The sequence below is a fragment of the Alligator mississippiensis genome, chromosome 1 (assembly GCF_030867095.1).
Source record: "Alligator mississippiensis isolate rAllMis1 chromosome 1, rAllMis1, whole genome shotgun sequence".
Lineage (NCBI taxonomy): Eukaryota > Metazoa > Chordata > Crocodylia > Alligatoridae > Alligator > Alligator mississippiensis.
The window spans coordinates 310,348,320-310,370,709 of record NC_081824.1 but is presented as its reverse complement, the minus strand read 5'-3'; the positions used below and the strand labels follow the sequence as shown (position 1 = coordinate 310,370,709).

The 22,390-nt window shown below is 40.7% G+C and overlaps 1 protein-coding gene across 11 annotated transcripts in view; it reads right to left on the bottom strand.

The window, feature by feature from the left end:
- Nucleotides 1-22,390, bottom strand: part of DMD (dystrophin) — a 2,172,325-nt gene that overhangs the window by 400,807 nt on the left and 1,749,128 nt on the right. For all 11 annotated transcript variants that reach the window (XM_059720821.1, XM_059720816.1, XM_059720817.1 and 8 more), the window contains one exon: nt 10,211-10,400. In XM_059720821.1, the coding sequence (XP_059576804.1) occupies nt 10,211-10,400 (190 nt within the window). The remainder of the gene's footprint in view (nt 1-10,210; nt 10,401-22,390) is intronic.

Sequence of the window (22,390 nt, the reverse complement as noted above, 5' to 3'; positions counted from 1 at the left end):
GCTTAAAACTGACATGAAAGACTCATTCCATCACTGTGGCGATTTACTAAAGAGCAAAGAAGAGAGACACCATTATGTATGCAAATCATTTGCTGTTGAGAAAAGAATACTTCAGGAAAAAATGGAGGCTATTCTCATAAGCTAATGCGACAGATACCTTGGAAATGATAGGCAGAAGTTGCTTAGAGTCACAAATTGGATGAAGACTCCTCACTTTCTACCAATCTCCCATGATTAGGGTTTAAAAACAAAATTCAGCTATGAAAAGGGAGAATTAACCTTCCGATTAATTTTAAAATATAATCTAAGATATAGTAAATTATACATATTTTGAATACAAATATCTCCTCACCTCTAAGAATGGAAAATAATATAGGTGCTGGGGAAGCACAAATGAAAGGAAAAGCAGAAGGCAGGGTGGAATGGAACCTTACAGACTAACTCACTCAGAGAGGCAACAGTTTTTGTAAGCAATAGCCTGCATTGTCAGATTTTGTGAATGTAATACAATGTGAGGAAAGTATGATGAAGCAGGCTGCTGCTTACAAAAACTTACTAAACTCACTACTCTTTGACTTCTGGCTAATATAGCTAACTGCCTCTGCTCATGGAAGAAATATAACGTTGGGTGGGTAGGGGGAGGCTGAGATTTAGTTGTGTATTTCAGTTCAAGAGTATTAAAATATTAACTACATAATGTTTCCCTTATAATGTCCTACCAAACTAGGGCTCTCGGCATCAAAACATATGTGCTGCATTCAGCAAAATTTTTAGAATATAGATGTTAACTATATGAAAACAGGAAGCACTCTCAGGTTATCATCTAAAAGAATTACTGCTGCATGCATTTTTACTTTGTTAAATTTCAGGGTGAAACATCCAATTAAATTGACCTGCAGACTTAATTTATAATGATTACATTGATAAAATAGCAACATAAATCCCAGCCAATTTCAGAATTATGTCCAATATTATGTAAACTGGAAAGCAATGTCATATAATTATTGCTACAATGACAAACCACGAGGGTAATTAACACAGCTGAGGTTTCATATCACAAAAAGTGCTAAAGCAGAAAGTAAAGTCCATTATTTTCATCTCTTTCATATAGCCATGTATCAATCCGGGCCTCATGAGGACATATGATACTTTTAAAATTGGACAATAAAACGCAACATATAATTACACAACTCCTTAGAGTAACCGTTATGCATTGTGTGAAAATCCTCCGGAAAGTATTATAAATGTGCAAATCGCCACAACTATTAGGCTGTTGTCAGTTCAGACAAATGGTGCATGCAAATGCATGTTCACAGAAACAAACAGTGCATTTATAATGCAAAGATTTAATATAATTACATCACCAGGCAATCAGAATGTGTAGTTATGTTGGAGTCTCCCCACTCTCAGTGAATAGATTAAGTACTGACAGGATATTAACCTTATTTTCTACCAGTGACTTCCTGATCTAATCATTTCTGATCAAAATCAAAAGCAACACCTACTAGTGGCTGATATCCCCAGACAAATTATTTCTATTATATGAAGTTGTAGATGCACAAAGGAAGAATAATTTACACCATTGACTTAAAAAAAAAAAAAGAATGCTGAAACTTGAGCATGTATATGAAAAAATCTTTAGAGATATTACTTGATATACAAAAAAACATTAGTGAGAGGGTAAAAATATATTCCCAACTGAAATCTAAGATTTTCCAGTATTTCTAGTGATAAAGATTTATCAAAATGTATTTTCTACTTAACATTCTCAAATTATAATGACTTCATGCATCCCTATGATCAGCAGAATTACAATAAGGATAAGGCAACCCATTGATCTGTATTAATGTCCTCTATCATTATTTTCACAGTTCCTACAAACAAATATATAAAGAGAGAGATAGGGGACGCAAACCCAATTTCTGTATGCACTATAAATCCTTAGCAGTGTTTTTTTCAACTAACAAAGAAAAAATAATACAAGTATCTGAGCGATAGGCTTGTGCAAAGCTTCGGTTGCTGATTCAATTCAGTAGAGATTCGGCCTGATTTGGTAGCCAAATCTGCAAATCCAGATTGAATCAGGAGCTCCTTTAATTTCTCCAAATTGAATCAGAACTCTCTGAATCGATTTGGAGAGATTCAGAAAGATTTGACAATTCTGACAGACACAGATTTAAATGTTTTTTCTACATACCTTAAGGTTCCAGGCGACTTGTGAACGCTGAGATGCTGAGGCAGATGGAGTGTCCCACAGGAGCTCGAGAGGGACCCCAGTGTGTTCGGCAGCAGACCCAGATGTGGACCAAAAGCACTTTCGGGTCCGCCGGGAAGTGCACTAGGGGACCCCCCCAGAACCTCCTGGATCAGTGACTGGTGCCTCCTGGGTCTGAGGGGGGCACCCAGGGTCCCCCTGCAGGTGATGGCCCCAGCGTGCTCCCCAGCAGACCTGGAAGTGGACCAGAAGTATTCCCGTCCACTTCCAGGTCTGCCACCGAGCATGCAGGGGGCCCCCCTACGCTTCTGTGGGACACTCCATCCACCCCAGCATTGCAGCATTATGAGCCACACCTGGTACCTTGAGGCATGTAGAAAAAACATTTAAAGCTGCGTCTATGGCCGAATCATTGATTCTACAAATCAGCATTGAATCTTCAAATTCGGATTTGGCCGAATTGAATCAGGGACTGTGATCCAAATTGATAAATTGAATCACTCTCCCCGATTTGGGCCAAATCCAGATCTGAATCGAATATGGCCTGTTTCTCACGCCCCCTACTGAGCAACACTTCTTCCTACCGGAGAAAGGAAAACCCTGGTGGCTTGGGCACTTGAATAGAGTTGTTATATTGTGCTTAAGATTTAGACTGGCTCCTGAATGCTGGTTTGCAGTCCCAAGACAACATCAGGATAATTGTGGCAGATGGTAGTTATAACCTTCTACATTGTGGAGCTTGAAGTCTGAGAAACTGCTCTTGGCCAAGAGATGCATCACATCCCTTTCATCAACCTCCACTGGTGGGCTGCAGAAACGTTTTCTGCTCAACTGCTCCATCAGTTGTAATGAAGTTAACAGGGATTCCTCTCCCTGGAAACCAGCCTCCACCCCACTCCCCCTCACCAAGCTAGTCTGGGACGGTGTACTTAAAATGCACACCCTTCCATTTCTTGTGGCTGTTTAGGTCCTAAAGTGAAAGGGATATTCTGATCGTTGATGTAAAGGTTCCTTCACTCAGTAAAAAAAAAAAAAAAAAATTAAACACAAAAAATCTTATCAGGAGAGGAGGAATTTGTGTTCCTTCCACCTTTGTCAAAGCTTTATAACTACCTGCTCTTTACTCCTGTTTAAATACAGTTTTAACATGACTACATGGCTGCAGTTTTCCCTTGCTCTCCTTTTTACGCCATTTTACATACTATTTACCCTCTCAATAGAAAATATCAAAAACTATTGCTTTTGAAATTCCATTAACGCTTAGCTTTTTTTGGCTTCCTTCCATGCACACTTGTATTTGTGATTGTTTTTTCTTGGCTTTTAAAATAACTATGTGATTGCAGTTTCCATTGCTGGCCTTTCTGATCTATTCTACACATGAATTATCGGTACACTGTCTGCATAAAAATGCCTAAAGTGCATCACCCTTAAAACCCCATTAGTGCTTTCACATCTATTAATGGCTACTTTTTTGAGCTTGTTGCCTCTTCAAATACCTTACTGGCAACCAGAAAACCTGATGTTTAAGGCACTGTGTGAACACCTGTCTGGTGCATTTGTTTGTATCTAACCATTATACCATATCTACCTTACTTGCCTTGCAAAGTCATTTGACATACAGTAAGTCTGAAAGAGATATTTTAGAGCATGGGTAGGCAACCCCCAGCATGCATGCCAGGGTGTGGCACTTTGAGGCATTTTGCATGGCACACGTGCCTCAGGGTGGATGGCAAGGGAGCTGCGAGGAGTCTGAACCTTGTTGTGGCACTGCAGCCCTGGTCCCTTCCCTGCTGTCCACCTTGAGGCACACATGCACCTGCTGCTAGTAAAGGGCTGGGGCTCCGTAGTACCTGCTGCAGTTGCTTGCAACCTCCCCACCACCTGCTGCAAGCAGCTCCATAGCAGGCAGCAGGGCCCACAAAGCCCCGGCCCTACTTGGTGGTGGGCACATACGTGCCTCGGGGCAGATGGCCGGGAAGGGGCCTGGGCTTCACAGCCACAACAAGGGCTGGGTTCCTTGTAGCTCCCCTGCCATCTGCCTCTAGCACACCAACATCTTACAAGCCAAGGTGTGTTTGGCACTCTGCCCAAAGATGTTGCCAACCTCTCCTTTAGAGCTAAATATACATGCAGTTTTATTGTGCATTCATAGAGATCTCCTCATGTTTAAAACTGCACTGCTTGGTGTAGGACATTTATATGTAAAATCTCTACCTGACACACTTTTAGGCTCAATTTTAAATATATTAAAATGAAAGCAGATTTCAAACTCTGTGAAGGAGTGTGTGTGTGCGTTTCTCCCATAGGACAATGCCATTTTGTTGAAATTGAAGTGTTCCATGAAGACAGGATGGAGTTTGATTTTAGTGATAGTCTGACAGAAAGCAGGCATCTGTCTGGCTTACTTTCAGGCTGCTGAGTTGACTGATGGATAGGCCAAGAGCCTGGAAGGCCTGAATGTAATAACTTCTAAACTCACAAACTCTCTGAGCCTCTGTGGTCCAGAGCTTCAGGGCAGCTGCTCAGAGAAAGGCCATTCTACTTTGTATTTTTGCAAAATTTTGAAATTTTCCCCTGAATTTTCTGTTTTTCCCTATGTTCCCATGATACTAAAATTTGAAATAGTGAAATCAAAATGCCTGTAAAATGACTACCTTTCTCTCCAACAGCTCTACATAAAACCAAGTTTACTGAATATGAGCCAGCTTCTTTTTTTCTGAAATTAATTTAGGAGTGGAGGAAAAGTGCAGTCAGGCAACCATTGCCTTACCAAGTTAACATGAAATTCTACTTACCATATGTAATTTAATTAAATAGACTAAAGTTTAAAAGAGAGAGGGAGAGAGAGAGATAATCTTTATTTGAATGTTTCCTCCACTTACAGCTTGTTTATTGTTATGATGATAAAAGCTGCAATAAATACTGAATTTCACTTCATAAAAAATGTCTTCATTTTAAATACCTAAAACTTTTCCCCAAGCCAAGCTAATCTATGTTTACAATCTGTTGTGTAAATTTTGCTTGTCATTATGTAACAGCATCATGTAGCAAAAATTAAGGCCTCTATTTCTACTTTCAAGAAAATGATATTCTTGATGTCATAAAGTTGACTGGAATTGTTAGAAAAAAGAATGTGTTTTCCCTTCTTCCTCAGTTATTTATTGCTTTCTAGAGCTTCCAAACTTCCTCCTTTGTAGGCACATCTACATGTGACAATAATGTGAAGCAATAAACTCCAGTATATATCATGCCAGTTTATTGCTCCCAGGAACTGTGTTTACACATACGCCTGGAACTGCAGCACCATGAGCTGAGTTGGAACAGCCCCGACTTGTTATAGACTTTATACACTGAATACATCATAGATACTAACTAATCTTCAAAAGGATCCATGGTGGTTGTTGGTAAGAAACATTATTTAATAGAGAGCAGACAAGAACTCAGATCAAAAGTGTGAGAGCCAAAATCAGAAGTTAGGACTCCTGACTTTCAACATGGGACTTATTCTCTCCCATTCCAATACTTTTACCTTGGTTAGTTGTTTTCCATCTTTTCAAGAAAGAGACCCAGAGTCCATATTTATCACAGACCTCACAGAAGAGATGAGCTCCAAAGAATTTAAAAATGGAGAGATTATTGGAGTGCACAGAGATGTAACAAATTCTAAGCATAGAAAGTAAGGGGGGGGGCGGGGGAAATGAGAAAAATGAAGTGAACAGATAGAAAAGGGTGCAAGAAGGTTTAAAAGCTAACTTGTACTTAACCTTTGTTAGTAAGGACAATCAGCAGAAATATAAGGTAGAACAAGAGGAAGAGTAAATTAAATGGTTGAAAGAGAATAGTAAGATTATTATCTCAGTGGCAAGAGTTTGAATATATTAGGGAGAGTGATGAAAAGAAGAGAACCAGATTTTATGGTACATATGCATATAATACAATAGAACCCAAATACTGCTCAGAGTTAGGTTCCTTTGTCTCCTCCTCTGTGAAGATGAGGCTTTGAAAAGTAACAAGAGGTATACAGAGCTGCAGCTGATGTTTGCTTGGGATCATTGATGAACTGCAGCTGAGTGGAAAGGTGGCAACCAATGAAGCAAAATGTGCAGCTAAGCATTTTGTACCTAATTCAGCAATCCATTGCAAAATGAGTATGTTGTGAACCATCCAGAGTATAAACATTTTGGGAAAACAGAATATACAGATTCTATTAAGGGTAGAATGAACTCTTGCTCAATACGCTTGAGGAATATGAAGAAAACTTAGAAAAGAATAATACTTAAGAATGTGCGTTGAAGTCAATGGGGTTCATCCCATGCTTAGAGGTAAGCTTATCCTCAATATTTTGGCAATGAAAGCAAAGAGAGGATGACTCACACTTCCCAAAAGAATCTTAATACAAACTGGATAAAAAGGGATATAATGGGATGTTCCTAAATCAATTTTAAAACCCTTAAGTTGTTAACATTTTAAATGATCATACAGTGCAATAGACAGCCTCATAAAGTATCTCCAAATCAGAGTGTAGTCTACAATATAAAAAAGAAAAACATGAGTGTATTTTAATCATAGGAAGGTGCATCATATATACGTAAAGCAGGCTTTTTTACTTTATGTAGCTATCTTAAAAATATGGTCACTCAAATCATGCCCAGCTATGCATCCCATCTTTCTCTGTCAGGATGGAGAAATTCTTCTCTTTAAAAAAAAAGAAAGAAAGAAAAAAAGAACAGCTTTGAAAATAACCCATTGGCTCACATCATAGAGTACTGGAGTGACCTTTCTTTAGGGATCCATGTAATAAATATACCTTATTCAAGATCTTGGCTGACATGTTTTAATTCTTTTCTATTCTGTTCTATTTCTAAATAATTTCCTTAGGGCATCAACCAATATTTTTGTTCAGAGCCTGTTTGTCGGAACTTGTAACATGTTTTGGTACTAGGTTTTGAAACAGCTGGCAGGAACACACAGGCAAACAAAAAAAAGTTTTTTACTTTTGGTCAGGAAAAATGATTCTCACTAATGGTTCCAGACCTCATCTCTCTTTTAGCTTTTACTGATACTTCTCTTACAGCTTTACCAGATCTCCAGTGTAAAACCTGCTCATGCTCAGTCTGCAAAATACTATTTCATATGCAGAAGTGAAAAAAAAACAGCTATTTCACATATGGCAATGTTCCTCATAGATCTTAATGTTTGATCGGTAGAAAAATTACCATTGTCATTTAAGGAAAACTCACAATCTCTAGAGAAGAATTCTGAAGTCATAATATCAGCACTACATATAATACCCATACTAGGTAAGGTGGGTCAAAACATTTTAGAGCTGACACTTAAATTAAAAAGTTTTGGTTTAAGTAAAACTCCTGTTTTGGCTTAAGTAAAACTCCTGTTTTGTTGAAAAGACTGTCTTAAAATAATGTCCCAGATATAAAGGACAGCAGCTATTGTAATGGCATATATCCTATTAAATGAATTGTAAATAATGCCTATGTTTTACAATGGCACTGATTTACTGTAACAGAAAAAACATGCTGATCACAAGCAACAGCTACACCATTTTTGGCAAAACAGTAGATTTGTCAGAAAAGGGGCATCTTCAAGTCAGTACCATTAATATATCAGGACTTCTTTTACGTAAATGACAATGCCACTGAAACCAGTCTGGAAAAGGCACTTCCTTCACCTCTCATAGTAGGAGTTTAAAAAAATAATAATTAAGAGCCACCATAGGGACATCAATCATATCAATTCCATTCAGGGGAAGGACATTTCATAATCTACTTGTGGCACTTATGAGATTTTTCTGAAGGATTAACATACTATGAAGTAGCTGATAAACAGGAAGAGGCTGATTAGTCTAGCCAAAAATATTGGTTTATGTATAGAGAGACAGATTGATGGACAGCCAGAGGAAATAACAAAACAAAACACATTGTTAAGATATCCCCCACCTCCTCCTCTATTAGCCATCAGCCTTAACTGAAAGTCAAAAATTACTGCTCCATGGGTGGACAGGTATATATGAATCTGTTGGGAGTCAGAGACAATAAAACAGCTGCTGCTGTGTCTCTGCATACTAATGTTTGTTTTTAATATGTAAGAATCACTGCTGTGGCTGTACAGCCATGATCAAATGGTGAAAAGAATGGCACTTGCTTCTTGAAGAAGAGATACTGCTATATTTTTTGCCCTTCATACTTTTTTTTTTGGGGGGGGGGGGGGGAGGGGGAATTAAGTGCAACAAAATCCTGGAAGGAAAAAGGGAAAATTTAGACTTATGCTTCTTCAACTCAAATGCAACAATTTATTTGAGAGAGAACTAAATTTACTCAAAGAAAAATAATTTAATTTACAGGATAATTTTTATTCTATTTACTATACTGGTTGTCTTAAGCAGACTGCTGAATTAATTTTGTCTTTTATTACTTGTTGTCTACTTGCTCTATCTGTGGGTGACTCTTGAAGGAATATCAGCTTTGAAAGATGCAAGGAAGACTTAATAAAATATGCATTTTTATAAGCTTATATACATTTAGAATAAAGTACTAAGTCTCCATTTATAATGGAATCTAGTAGGCAGATGAACCATGGTTACATGACATACAGATGTTATGGCATCAGATCAATGAAGTAACTGAAAATATGTCATGATACAGGAGTATAAAGGAAGAACTTGGGTTGCTGTTAATTCCGTTAGTAACCAAAGAATCATATTGAGAGTGGACAGAAATGAACTATAATGAATATCTAATTAAGCACTGAATCATCTCCCATTCATAACTACTTTGCTAAGGATCACACCAACTTAAGTCACACACAAGGAGTGGGGAGAGACCAAGATATCTTTATCTGATAAAAGATTGGGATAACTTTAATCCACTTATTAAGCAAAAAATGGTCCAAACTATTTTTAAGGAATATGGCACCTCCAGCTTTCAAAGTATATAATACTGGAAGTCACCAGCAAGTAGTATGAATAAAAAAGAAAAAAAAAAAAAGATGTGTTATAATAGAATAATTATTATAAAGCAATTATATAATTATAATAAAGACAAATGTACCTATCTTAACATCATTTATACAACATAATCACTGTGATTTTAATGAATTCCTATTCAATTAACCAACATAGTCTTTATACTGAAATTTCCTGTTCTGAATGTCGGTGAATTTATTACCGTAGTGAAGTTAAAGTACTGTGAAGGCATTTTACAATAAAGGGCCTCTATTTTACTTATAATCTCAAATCTGAGAGCATACAAACTCATACAGTCACACACCCATATCACAGAAATTACAGTAGCACAAGGCAAATATACCCAACTTCAAAAGTGCTCTACCACCTCTAGTGATTAGACTCACTAAATCAACAAGAAAACATGTTATCTCCTTTCCTTAACATTGTTTGACAAAGCTGATTTGTTTTTTCCCAGAGGAAAAAAAAAATATCTAAAAATGATGACAAATTTACTTAATCTCTTTTCTTTCCAGTTACAAGAGGGCATACTCACTAAAAGCTGCCACTTAATAGTTTTTAAAAGTATTGTAAAATAATGGAGGAAAAACAATTCAGTTAATACAGAAAAAAACTAGACAATTTATGCAGCTGCTATAAATATCAGAAATGTTTAGTAAACTTTCATGCGTGTCAAGAAGCATAATTTTAACAAACTAGATTGGCAGCATGACTGATTCCTCTGCAATATGAGATCTAATTATCTGTTTCAGCAAAGTTTATATTACATGTTGAAGTTGTGCTTTGAAACAAACAGTAATTCTTTTCTTATTGAAATGTAAAAGTCTTGGAAAGATCAGGCTGATAAAAAAGTTAAGTGTGTCACACCAGAAAAACAGTAACCAATCATCACTAACATAACACTGTTCTTTTCAAATTAATTTCCATTAAAAAAAAGCTGAACAGCAGGCACAAACACAAAGAAAAATCATTATCTTGCATCCATGACGACTCTATAGCTGAATCATTTGACTTACCTGCCACTGTTTCATGAGCTCCCGAACACCTTTTGCATCCTCTAGTATCCTTTCCTTGCGTGTAGCATCTTGCAGGACATTGGCTGTCGTCTCTGCTTCCGTAAGCCAAGCAAGGAACTTTTCCAGATCCAGGTAGAATTGTTGCAGCAGCCTTAGAGCTGCTTCAAGTGCAGCCTCACGCTCGCTCACCCTGTACAAGTACAAACAATCAATGCAGCACTTGTAGGAATCAGGACACGTATAGATCATTTAAAAAGAAAAAAAAGTATCCTGACACACATGTGCATACACATACATGCACCCACACTGTGGGTATTCAATATACTAATCAAAGGGAGAATCCGTCAGTCAACTACTGTGAAAGACAACACACATAAGACTGCATTATATACTGCTGTGCATCTCCCAGCTAACGTTCCTCTCCCCCTTCCTTTTTTAAGAGATGGTATTACAGTACCATTTTTCAACCACAATAGACAGGAAATGACATTACTTTGGTAGGGAACACTGAAATACTGTACCTGAAATGTTGGAACTCAAACAAATCCAGATTAATGCTTTTTCATTTTTAATCAAAGCTTTTTTTCCCTTTGGTTATGGGTCATGAACCTGTTACTCTCAGCTAGCTTATTTAATTTTTAAAAGCCACAAAAATAGTTCCTGGTCACTGAGCAGTGAAGGTAATTACAGTAATTGTTGCTTACTGTAAATTGCAAGCCTTGTGGGCTGCATTCCTCACCATGTACCCTAATAATGCAGAAGATTTTCAAAGAGGCACGTAACAGCTCCGGTCTACAAAGTCTGGTGCTAACTATAAAATGAAACAGCAAAATAAAGATCAGTATTGAGCTTTTTAATAAAAAAAGGACAATTTGGAAAACCAAAGACTATTTATCTGCCCTTTGTGAAAACCTAAACAACAGCAGGTTAGTAGGGTTGACTACTCAAGAGCTAAGCAGTCCTGCGATGGAAAAATGCATAGGTAAATTTTCCATGTTCTATCAGAATCAGCATGCAATTTACATGCCCTAGCTGTATTCATGCATTTTGGCATTAAATTGGAGCTCAAATGGATTTAAAAAAACTGAGCATTAGAATATGACACATTGCTCATTAATATGTGATTGTCAATAATTATGCAAAACTGTAATTTATTTCAGCAGTAACTTTATTATGGGAAGTGCATATTAGGCAATAAACAACTCTTACAGGGCTGGTGGCAGCACAGCTCATGAATGAACTGTTTATTCATCATGGCTGATGTTTTTGCTGAGCACACACTCTTCTGCAGTACAGTTATTGCTATCATATGGGATAAAAACCTTCTCACTTGTCCTCACTGCATTAAGTTGGAGTGTATGGAATAGGCTTAGAAAGTGTCAGCTATTCACAATAAAAGGGTTGACTGTAAACATTTATCATCTCATAAATATACTTTAAGGCCTGATAAGTGAACACTAGGTCTGCATTTGGATTGGCTAAGGGAATTAAGCCACTGGCCTCTTATACATCAAAATCCTGTGGCTGGGGAGACTTGAAGACAATTGTCCCAAATTGTCAGCTCATCTGTATGTGAAGGCAGGGAGCAGAATTCAGTATGAATTTCTCTTCTACCTGCAATGAACATCTCACTGTATGTATCTGATTGTGGGATTTATTTCAAGAGCTGCACTACTCAATCACGTGTTCAATGTTCAGCTACTGACTAGCTTCATATTTGAGTATGGTGTTATTTCAGTATGCCTTTATTGAGATTCAAACCACCTCTTCTGGCATTTTCACTAGCACAGGCTTTTCAGCTGGCATGTGACCTGAATTTACATAACTTCCGAGTATAAATGGAAATAAACATAATCTGATGCATGTCTATGGGCATTTATACATGTGCTCTAGGAGGTGGGAAGGGAGGTGCTTTAATTAGAGTGGCTTCAAGTGTCATGTGTATCAGTGTCCCTGTGCTGAAAAATGGTGGTGGGGGCGCTTTAACTAAAGCTTGTAGAATGAGCTTTAGTTAATGTGCCGCCACCACCATTTTTCAGCATGGGGACGCTGATACACATGACACTAGAGTCTACTGGAACATGGTAATAACCACACTCCAGTAGACTCGATCTGCTCTGACACACTGTAATCACAATGTGTCGGAGCAACTTCGATGCATGCGTATAGGTGCCATGTTTGGGCTATAGGTCTGGGGTGATCTTGTTTTCTAGAGACAGAAAGAAAAGTGTCACAATGAATCATCCCCGAAATATTTTCTAGAATTTTAATTTATCACACCCAAACGCAACTCCTGTGTGCTAGTCCAACTGTAAAAACTTGTTTATTATCATTACCAGGGCTAGGTTGTGAAAGCAAGAATGACACTGTCTAAGACCTATTACATATTTATGTTAGCTGAATAAGGAAAACATGAACCAGGCATGTTCTCCCTACTTAACAAGATTTTCAGCAAGGTTGCATCCAAACAGCAAAGGGGGCCAATAAATGCAGAGGCCTTCAATGCTGCCAACCACAACTCAGAAGAGGGAGGAGTTCATATCAGTCTTGTGACAACCCAAGAATCCACCTTAATTCATTTAGAACTAAAAGCTACATTAATTGCATTTCTGTAACATTTTTCACCCTTTAAAAAGGTACTTGTATCTCACAGCTACCTTGTGAAGAAGGCAACCATTTTTCTTTTACCTATTCTTTCGATAGATAAATTGAGAACAAGGTTAATTGCCTTGTCTAAGGCTCTACAGTCATTTACGTAATGAGCAAACTGCCAGAGACAAAGGAACTGGACTCTGATCTCAACTTCACATGTGTAACTTTGGAGAAACTGGCTTTAACTCACTAGGGCTGATAAGAGAATGTGGCAGTGTAATGACAGTCTTTGCAGAAGGCAGGGTAAGTAGGGACCTTAAAGACTAACTAAAGCCTCTCTATATGTGCAAGTAAAGACAATTGGATCTAATGCATGATGCATGCTTGGATCTAATACAATTGTGCCTCCTGCCATGCCTCATGTGACTGGCAGGAGGCATGATTGTGAGATCACATATTAGATCCTACTATGCTATATCACCAGTATAGGGGGAGCTTGACCCTGGGTTTCCTCTGCATCAACAAGATGCCAGTTCCCATGACCAGAACCCCCATTTGCTGAGGGGGCTCCCAGCTGCAGAGGCCACATAAATCTGGGGCTGAGAGCCCTGAATTTGATGTGGCTCTTGATCCTGCCTGGGCCACATGTGCAGCTGGAACTGAGAGCCCTGCAGGGTGTGTGCTCAGTCACAGCTGTGCATGTGGGCCTAGGGGTTTCATGCATGCCCAAGCCTTGTGGATCATGGCTGCCACAATTGCTCAGGCCCTAGGGTTTTATGCTGGGTATGGAGCACCCCTATGGCTCGAAGCCCTATCAGATCATGGGGCTCCCAGCCACAGGGGAGACTTTGCTACAGGTGCAAATTAAAGCTTGATAGCAATCAGTTATAATCTTAGTACACATTTTTGAAGTCTAACTTTATAGCTGGTAGGAACTTTCTATGGTGTGGTAGCTACTTTGCACATGTAGCTGGTCTTAAGGTAACTGCAGGATTAGCCAGTTAATTGTGTGATACCTGTACTGTGAAGAGGGGGCCTAAGATACATATATAGAGAACAAGCTTCTGTGAACTCAAATACACTTCATCAGGTGCTGTGAAAGAACAGCAGAGAGCAGACTAGGACGAAGAGTAAGTGATTTGAATATATTAGGTGGGAAAGGAGAAGGGAAAGGAGGAGGAGAACAGGGAAGGGGATAATACTAAGTGAGACATACAAGCAAATAACCTATAGGAAACCGGGGGGTGGGGGGGGTCTTTGTCCCATTAAAGATCAGTTAACAGCAATTTATATTCCTAACATTGTTAAGCAGAGTATTGTGCTACCAGTTTGTTATCTATCCTTATTATAATTGCTGGAAACAACTAAACTGTCTTTTTTCTAAAACTGAAAATCTTTCAGTGGGGCCCCTGCAAGATACACTGGGCAATCTGGTGGTTGCGCCAAAGGAGAAAGCAGACCTTTTTAACAAATTCTTCACCTCCGTTTTCTTGTGCAGGGACTGGGACTCCCCCACCGTGATTCAAGACGGACTCGGGAGGAACGCCTCCAGACCTAAGGTTGAGGAGGACTGGGTTAGTGTGCTTCTGGAGGGGCTGGATGTGTGCAAATCGGCAGGTCCAGGTGCTCTGCACGGCAGGGTATTGAGGGAGCTAGCAGGGGTTATTGCAGGGCCCTTGACATGGCTTTATGAGTGCTTGTGGTGCTCGGGCCAGGTGCCAGATGATTGGAAGATAGCCAATGTGGTCCCCATCTTTAAAAAAGGGAGGAGGGAGGACCTGGGCAACTATAGGCCCGTCAGTCTTACCTCAATGCTGGGGAAAGTCTTTGAGAAGATCAAGGAGCACCTCTGTGATAGAAACTCAAAATATCTGACAATCTAATCATCAAATGTATCAGTGACCCTCCTATACCACAAATGTGATATGGGTAACTGGCATATGGCAATATTTCTATTTCCGAAAGTCATTTAAGGTGTATTACGCCACTGAATGTGCTACAGTGGCTGGAATTAACGTGCAATATGCTGCCAAATGTGTAAACAGCAATGCCATTAAAGCAGTGCAAAAGGCATTTAACCTACTTTAAACCTGCTTGAAAGTGTTGTCCTAGTTATGTAGAATAACCCATTTTACTTCATTTTATACACAGTGCACGTATATGAACAGAACCAAATACCTAAAATAAGTACCTTGCTTTCAACTTTCTTCAACTATTTGTTTTGTCAGTCTTTCAAATGCAGTAAACACAAAGGTTAAAGGAAAGGATTAAAAACTTTGTGACAGAATAATTTTGAATGGCTGGAGAAACAGCTCAAGATCCAGGTTAAGAAATAAAAGAACCACAAACCTCTCCAGGATTTCTGGTTTGCTATGGAAGTTTTGTTCAAGCACAGAACTGCATATGAGCAAAGTGTTTGATATGCTCCCTCCCTCTAACCCAGCAGGCAGCAAGCTCTGAACATATGAAAGGATAAAAGCAAAACACAGCACAAACAGCATATTTCCTCTGGTTTTCTTCGTGGTTTAGGATCTCCCTCCTTTACACTCATAAGGACAGCTCAAACTGTATCATGGTCTAAGTGTAATAAAGAGGCTCATTTGAAAACAATCAGTTCCCAGATGGAGTAAAAGTCTTTTTTTTTTTTTTTTGAAGTTCATGGTCCATACTCTACTGCTCTCCTTCCTTCGTTTTGTCAGGATCCTGAACTTGATTATCTCATGGTCATTGCTGCCCAAATTGTTATCCACGTCTACATTTCCTACCAATTCTTCCCTGTTTGTGAGCAGCAGGTCAAGAAGAGTACGGCCTCTAGTTGAACTCTCCAACACTTGCACTAGGAAGTTGTCCCCAACACTCAGCAAAAATATCCTAGATTGTCTGTGCACTGCTGTACTGCCCTCCCACCATATATCAGGGTGATTGAAATCCCCTGCGAGAACCAGGGCCTGTGATCTGGAAGTTTCCACTAAGTTGTCCGAAGAAAGCCTCATTTACTTCATCTTCCTGGTCTGCTGGTCTATAACAGACACCCACCATGACACCATCCTTGTTGCTTTCCCCTCTGACCTTAACCCAGAGACTTTTAACAGGCTTATCTCTGTACTGGAGCTCTGAGCAATCATATAGCTCTTTTACATACAGCACAACTCCTCCTCTTCTCCCCTGCCTGTCCTTCCTGAACAGTTTGTACCAGTCATGCAACCTATCCCACCAAGCCTCTGTTATTCCAATCATGTCATAGATCCTCGACTGTGCAATGACTTCCAATTTCAATTCTTCCTGCTTGTTTCCCAAGCTCTGTGCATTCATGTACATACACCCAAGGTCTGATTGCCCTACTTTACCGCAGTAAGAATGAGGAGGCCTCCCCTGTTGCCCTCTCCTACTTGTGCTTCCTCCGGGTCTCCCACTTCCCCACTTGCCTCAGGGCTTTTGTCTCCATCCCCCAGTGAGCTTATTTTAAAGCCCTTCTCACTAGGTTAGCAAGCTTGTCTGAAAAGATGCTCTTCACTCTCTCCATCAGGTGGATCCCGTCTCTTCCTAGCAATCCTTCTTAGAACAACATCACATGGTTGAAGAAGCTGAATACATGCTGGTGACACTACCTATGCAGCTATGCACTGATCTGCAGGATGTGTTCCCTATTCCCTTTGCCCTTTCACCCAGAGTGCTGTAATCACTCGATCTGGTCAGGGTCACTGGTGCCCACATGGCTGAGAAGCATTGGGTAGTAGTCAGTCTCGGTAATCCTTCCATGACATCTTGGATCCCAGCTCCAGGCAAGCAGCATACTTCCCAGGACAACAGGTCAGGCTGGCAGATGGATGCCTCCATCCCACACAGAAAGGAGTCTCTAACCACCACCCCCATCACTTTCTCTTTATGGCAATGGTCTCAGGTCTCCCCACCATGGGGATTCTGGCCTGGCCTCTTCCACCAATGGAAGGCACTTCACCTCCTTTGTTACTAGTGCTCCATATCGATTCTCCAGGCAAACCACTGCAGATGGGGATGATGACTTCTGCTCGTTTCCAGAGGTCACAAGCATCCAGCTTCCATGCCTTCTTCCTTTTCTAGCACTGCCTCTGGCAGTCCTTCCTGGAATCGATGGAACATGAAATCGATGAAGTCCTCATGGTAGAGGATGCTCAGGAGCCTTGCTACCTCCTCCTGTAGCACTCCTGTCTGCTCCCTGAGGCAAACCACCAGAAGGCACTGTTCACATTGCAAGCACTCTCCCACCTGCCTGACACTGGAAGGAACCTGCAAGTCACAGTCTGCACAACACCAAAGCAGGACCTGAGTGAAGCTTTGATGGTGTGTAGTCCTGCCTGGACAGACGCCTCACAGGTGCAAGCAGAAGAAGAGCTGGAAGTGGCAGTGGCTGTGGGATTGAGACATATTCCAGCAATCTCCCTGGGTCTTCTAATCCACTGCCTCTCACTCCCTGCCCCTCTTTCCAAACAGACCTTCCTTAACAAACTCCTGTGTATCTGGACTGTTTGCTGTTCCTTGATCCTAAAGTGTTCCTTTTTTCCTGAAAAACTCTTTACTTTCATCAAGCTTCAACTTGTGAACTGACTGGTGAACTGCTTGCAAATTGCCCTGTTTACTCTACCTGGTCACTTGGTCTCTTTATATTTCTCTCCTAAGTCTGGCCCAGGCACTAGCCAGACCTGACTGTCCCCCTTCTAAAAACACCCCTTTACTCTCAATTCTCCAGGTGTCAGACGTCAAACCAAAGGTGGGTCGGTTGTCTTTTGAAGATGGGGCTTTTGGTGGGAAGGAGAGTAGCTTTGCCCATGAGCATCTGGGCTTTCCCCAGCCACAGCAGGAGTGGGGTGGTTTCCCCATTATGCTGTTGGGCCTCGAGCTATAGAAAGCCTTACCACCCTGACCAAAGTTCAGGGCTCTCAAGCCCTGAAGGGACTGGGAGAAGCTTTTCCCCTACCTGGTATTTAAGAGTCCTGCACAAGAACCCCATGCATGGGGCTGCAGATAAGGGTCTCTAGATTGCCATGGAGGAAAAAATCTACCATACTGTGGCACTTTAGGCTGACTCCCTCAAGCCCATGTGTGGTGTGCTCTGAAATGCCATGGTCATGGAAAAGGAATCACTGCCCCCTCACTGCCCTGCAACTGCACATTAAAACTTGTGCTTGCAGCCCCATGCAAAGGGCAGAAGTGCAGGTCTTTTGAGTGCCCTAAGGCAGGAGGGGGGATGGAATCTCCTCCCACACAGCACATTAAAACACACACTTTCAGCCCCACAGTCAGAGTAGCATTTAAAGCCCAGGTTGGGGGAGAGGGGGATTGGAGGCTGGGGAGAAGGGCTGGATTTTCTAGCCCCTCAGTGATCAGGGGGTAGAAGGAGTTTGCCCTGACTTGGTCTGCAGCAGTAGACTGCAGTCCTAGTCACAGAGTATCTCCCTGTAGGGGAAGGGGGAGAGGGGGGCACAGGAGCAATGCACCCTGGCATGCTAGAGATCAGTGAAACAACTCCATTTATTTAAAAAACTTTATAAGCATTCATTCATCCACTTTAACTTAATTCAGAGATGAGTTAATCTTCACACCACAAGGTGCCACAAGGAAATTTGCTCCATGTATGCCACATTTGCACCAGTTGAACTCTTGCAAATATTGTTTTTCAAGCAGATTAACTGCAAGCCATCTTGTTTAAATGTACTGCTTGTACACAGAGCATTCATTCAAAACCCTGAAGGCCTAAGAGATCTTCATTCAACAATCCTAAACTTCATACGAGACAGAGAAGATACATGAGAGAAAGTCTAGGAGGCAGAGCTACTAATATGTTTTTCTACCTCTCTATTAACTGTACTTGATTTACAAATCACTTAATTTCTTTTGTCCATCCGCAAAACAGCAATTGGAATACTGATCTATCTTGCAAGATTTATTTTCAGTCTTAACATTTAACGAATGAGTTGAGATTGGTGAATGACAGACAGCATAATGTGCAAAGCATATTTTACAACAAGCACGTTAACACAGAATACATATGGAAATATCCTGAAGCCTAATGAACACCAAAAATATTCATAGTGGACTGGCAGAAATTTATGAAGCACAGGTGTTTCTTTAACTGTGATATAGTGGAGGGATTCAGAATGTTCAATGGTCTGCTTAATCAACTTCCATCTGTGTACTGGGGTGGTCTAATGTTATCACACTGGGTTGTAAAATAAAATGTGTTAGATTACTGACTGCCTCTGTGTCTCTTACAAATTGTATTTCTACGCTGGGTGAGCTCCTTTATTAAAGTGCGCTTTTTCTCCTTTGCTGTTGCTATTAGTACAATTTGCAGAAAGAGTTACCTGAACTTTCCTTTTCTGAGACTGATCTCTGGGTCTTCGACACACCCCTTTTGTTTGGACAAAGGATAAATAATTGCAAAGCCATACAGGAATACTTCATTCTTATTGCTAGTGCAAATATAAACTCTTACTAGCAATTTCTTATGCTAGTATTTTAACTACACTTGGATCTCTAAAGGAAACATGAAAGAAATACCAAAATAATTAATTTCAGCTAGGATGGGGATTTAAGGAGAGTTCCATCAAAGACAAGAAAATCACTACACATTTTCCACTGTACATCCTAACCTAAAATCTCAAAGATTATTAATATTGATTTATTCTGGGAGCTCAGGATTCTTCTACTGAAGATTAACATTTAAACTTAGACTATAGTATTTAATCAAGGTGATAAACAAGTGACCAGTGGAATATTTAGAGAGTTTCTAAGTAATGATCAATGCACACTGAGCACAAAAACCCACTTTAGAACATATGATGAGTGGGCACTGACCCCTTCTGGCACCATGTTAACTATGGCTGAATATTTGAAGTTGGATGTTCTCTGTCCCAGAAAATTAGACTGAAAAGAAGTAAATATTTATATTTGCCATTGTTTCTCAGTTCTCTGCTCAGGTACATTCTAAATTAGCTTCTTAAATCAGCTTCATGCACCACAGATTTGATTTTGTTTTTAAGGTGCTGACTTTTTGTTAGGAACAAAGTTGAACAACAGAGAAATACGTATATCCACACAGGGAATTATTAGATCTTAAAGTCACAGCCCAACTTATTTTAGATCACCTCCACATACCAACAAGCCCTGATAATGACATACTGATGTACTAACATATTCTTCCTCTGTCATTTCTAAGCCAATCAGTATATATGTAACCCTGGGCGCAACACTACCCATGCTCTCACCTGAATAGTGGGATTCTGGGTACCTGGTAGCCAGTGGCCACCCCCAACTCCCTGGGTAGCTGCTGCAGGGTCCCAGGGCAGACAGCCTCCTCTTACAATCAAACAACCTTGCAGACCATTATAAAACTATTTACAGGATTTAGTTATTTACAAGGTAACATATACCTAATGCAATAGAACAAATGTTACACTGCATGGCCTGGTGATGGTGGCTTGAGGGTTAATGCTTTTTGGATACACATTACACTGAGGGAAGGTATACAAATTACCCATGATAAATAAGGAATCAATAAAATAAATACATTGATACTCCAAGTAATAAACCATCAAGAACTTATTTACACAGTCTATAACTTGTACACTGTGTACTGAGGACCCTGTGTGCATTGTCCCTGGCGGGGTGTCTCAGGGAACAGGACTGCATCTGTGCCCCCGCATAGGATCTGCGGGTGGTCTCTGGTGCTGGCATCCCTTGCATGAGCTCCAGGGTTCTCGGTGCAGCAGGCGGTGGCTCCTTCCCTGAATTCCCTGCAAGAGAGCTGTTTCCTGCACAGACCCCTTCCCTGGCTCAGCAGGGAGTGGTGTCTGGGCTGCAGGCTGTAACAGTTTCCCCTGCCCAGCACAGCCTCACAGCACCCAACAAGTGTAACCCCACCCTGGGCCTTGCCTGGCCTGGGGCTTCTGGTGGCTGGAGCAGTCCCTGCCCCTCTAGCCCAGGGCTCCCCAGTGCCATCTTACTTATATGGAAAAAGCCAGGGTAGTCTCCAGCAGTCTCCCCCTGGTCCTGCATTCCCCTCCCCTGCTGTGCTCAACCAACCACACAGGGCCTTGCAGGAGAGTCTTCCCAGGCTTGGAGTCTCCTCAAAGGCAGCTCCTCTCTTGTGCCTGCCCCAGAAGGGCTTAGAGGGGAAGGGAGGGAGAACAGACACAGTGCAGCAATCTTGGTACAGCGTCTTGCTGCTACTTCTGCAGGGCTCTGACAGGGGCTCTCGGAGGTGCAGCCATGGGGAGATCCTTTCTCTGGTCTTCAGCCTGTCTCCCATCCCCTCTATTTCCTTTGTCCCTCTCCACCCCCCGAGAAAACTGCTCCCCTCTTTTAATCAAGCCTCTCAGCCAATCCCAGGCCAGGATTCTTCCCAGGCTTTTGCCAACATCTCTCATTCAAACCCTGCTAGGGTTACATCACTCCTCCCACTTCAAAGAGGGCTACCTCCAAAACAGCTTTACTCACCCTCAGGACAAACAGTCTCTCTACTGGGAAAAACTTGGTCTCTTTGCACTCTGTCCCTCTGCAGGGCAGCCCATCCTATTCCTTCAGGTGGGTCCGTTATTAATGCTGCTACATATATTTCCAATATTTCCCTAATAATCAGTCCAACAATATATAATTGTAATGGCGGGTCTGTCCCTTTAAGAAGGAACAGTCATCCGTGTTCAGAAAGCCCAGCTTCATAGCATTTGGACAGGCCTGGAGCATCCTTCTAGAAAAGCTCCCAAAAGAATAAGCAAGGGAGGAGGAAGCTAGCTGTGTAAGCTAAACAGTTTGTTACAAGGAAGGGCCAGGCTGTGTGCTGGGGCCAGAGCCAAAGGGCTCCTTTCTAATGTCTGGGATAGGGCAGAGGGGCTTGGTTTTGTTCGGGTTTTTTTGCTTGCTTCTCTGTTGCTTAAAGAGTGTATTATTTGGGAGGAGTGGCTGAGAAGCTCCTTAGGGAGCAGTGCTCACCTGCAGAAGTGAACAGGCTAGGCCACCCACTCACAATGGTCTTTTAGAGTGTGTGCATAACCGTAACCACTTCAAATTCATAGTATTCTCAGAAGAATGAGATGACAAGTACATTTTTAGAGATTCACAACATTTTGTGGATTTGTTGTTATATCTTTAGTGGCAACCATGCCCTGATGTTTGATTATAAATTAGTCAAGTTTGACAGAGCTTAATGAAAACAATTATGTAAATCTTCCTGGAGTACTGATGATTGTTTCATTGCACACTCATTTCCTTGCATAATCCACAGTAAAAATGTCGATTTATTTTAATATATAGAAAAATACAGAGTGAAAAGTAAGTTAGTTTCTCCTACATAAACCTCCAAAAATGAAACTAAACCGGTGAAATTGCCTATAAAGATCTATATTGAAGAATAGAGTTGGAATTTTGCAACAATTCAGTCTTCGATAAGAATCCTACATATTTTTGGTGAGAGAGGATTACTGAGATAAGAAAGTGCATACACTTGCCCTATTACTGAACTTATTTTTGTGTGAATTTAAAGAAAATTACACAATTTTTCAATATTAAAAAAAAGGAGCTGGTTAACTGGCATTCTGTTGTTTCACATTAACT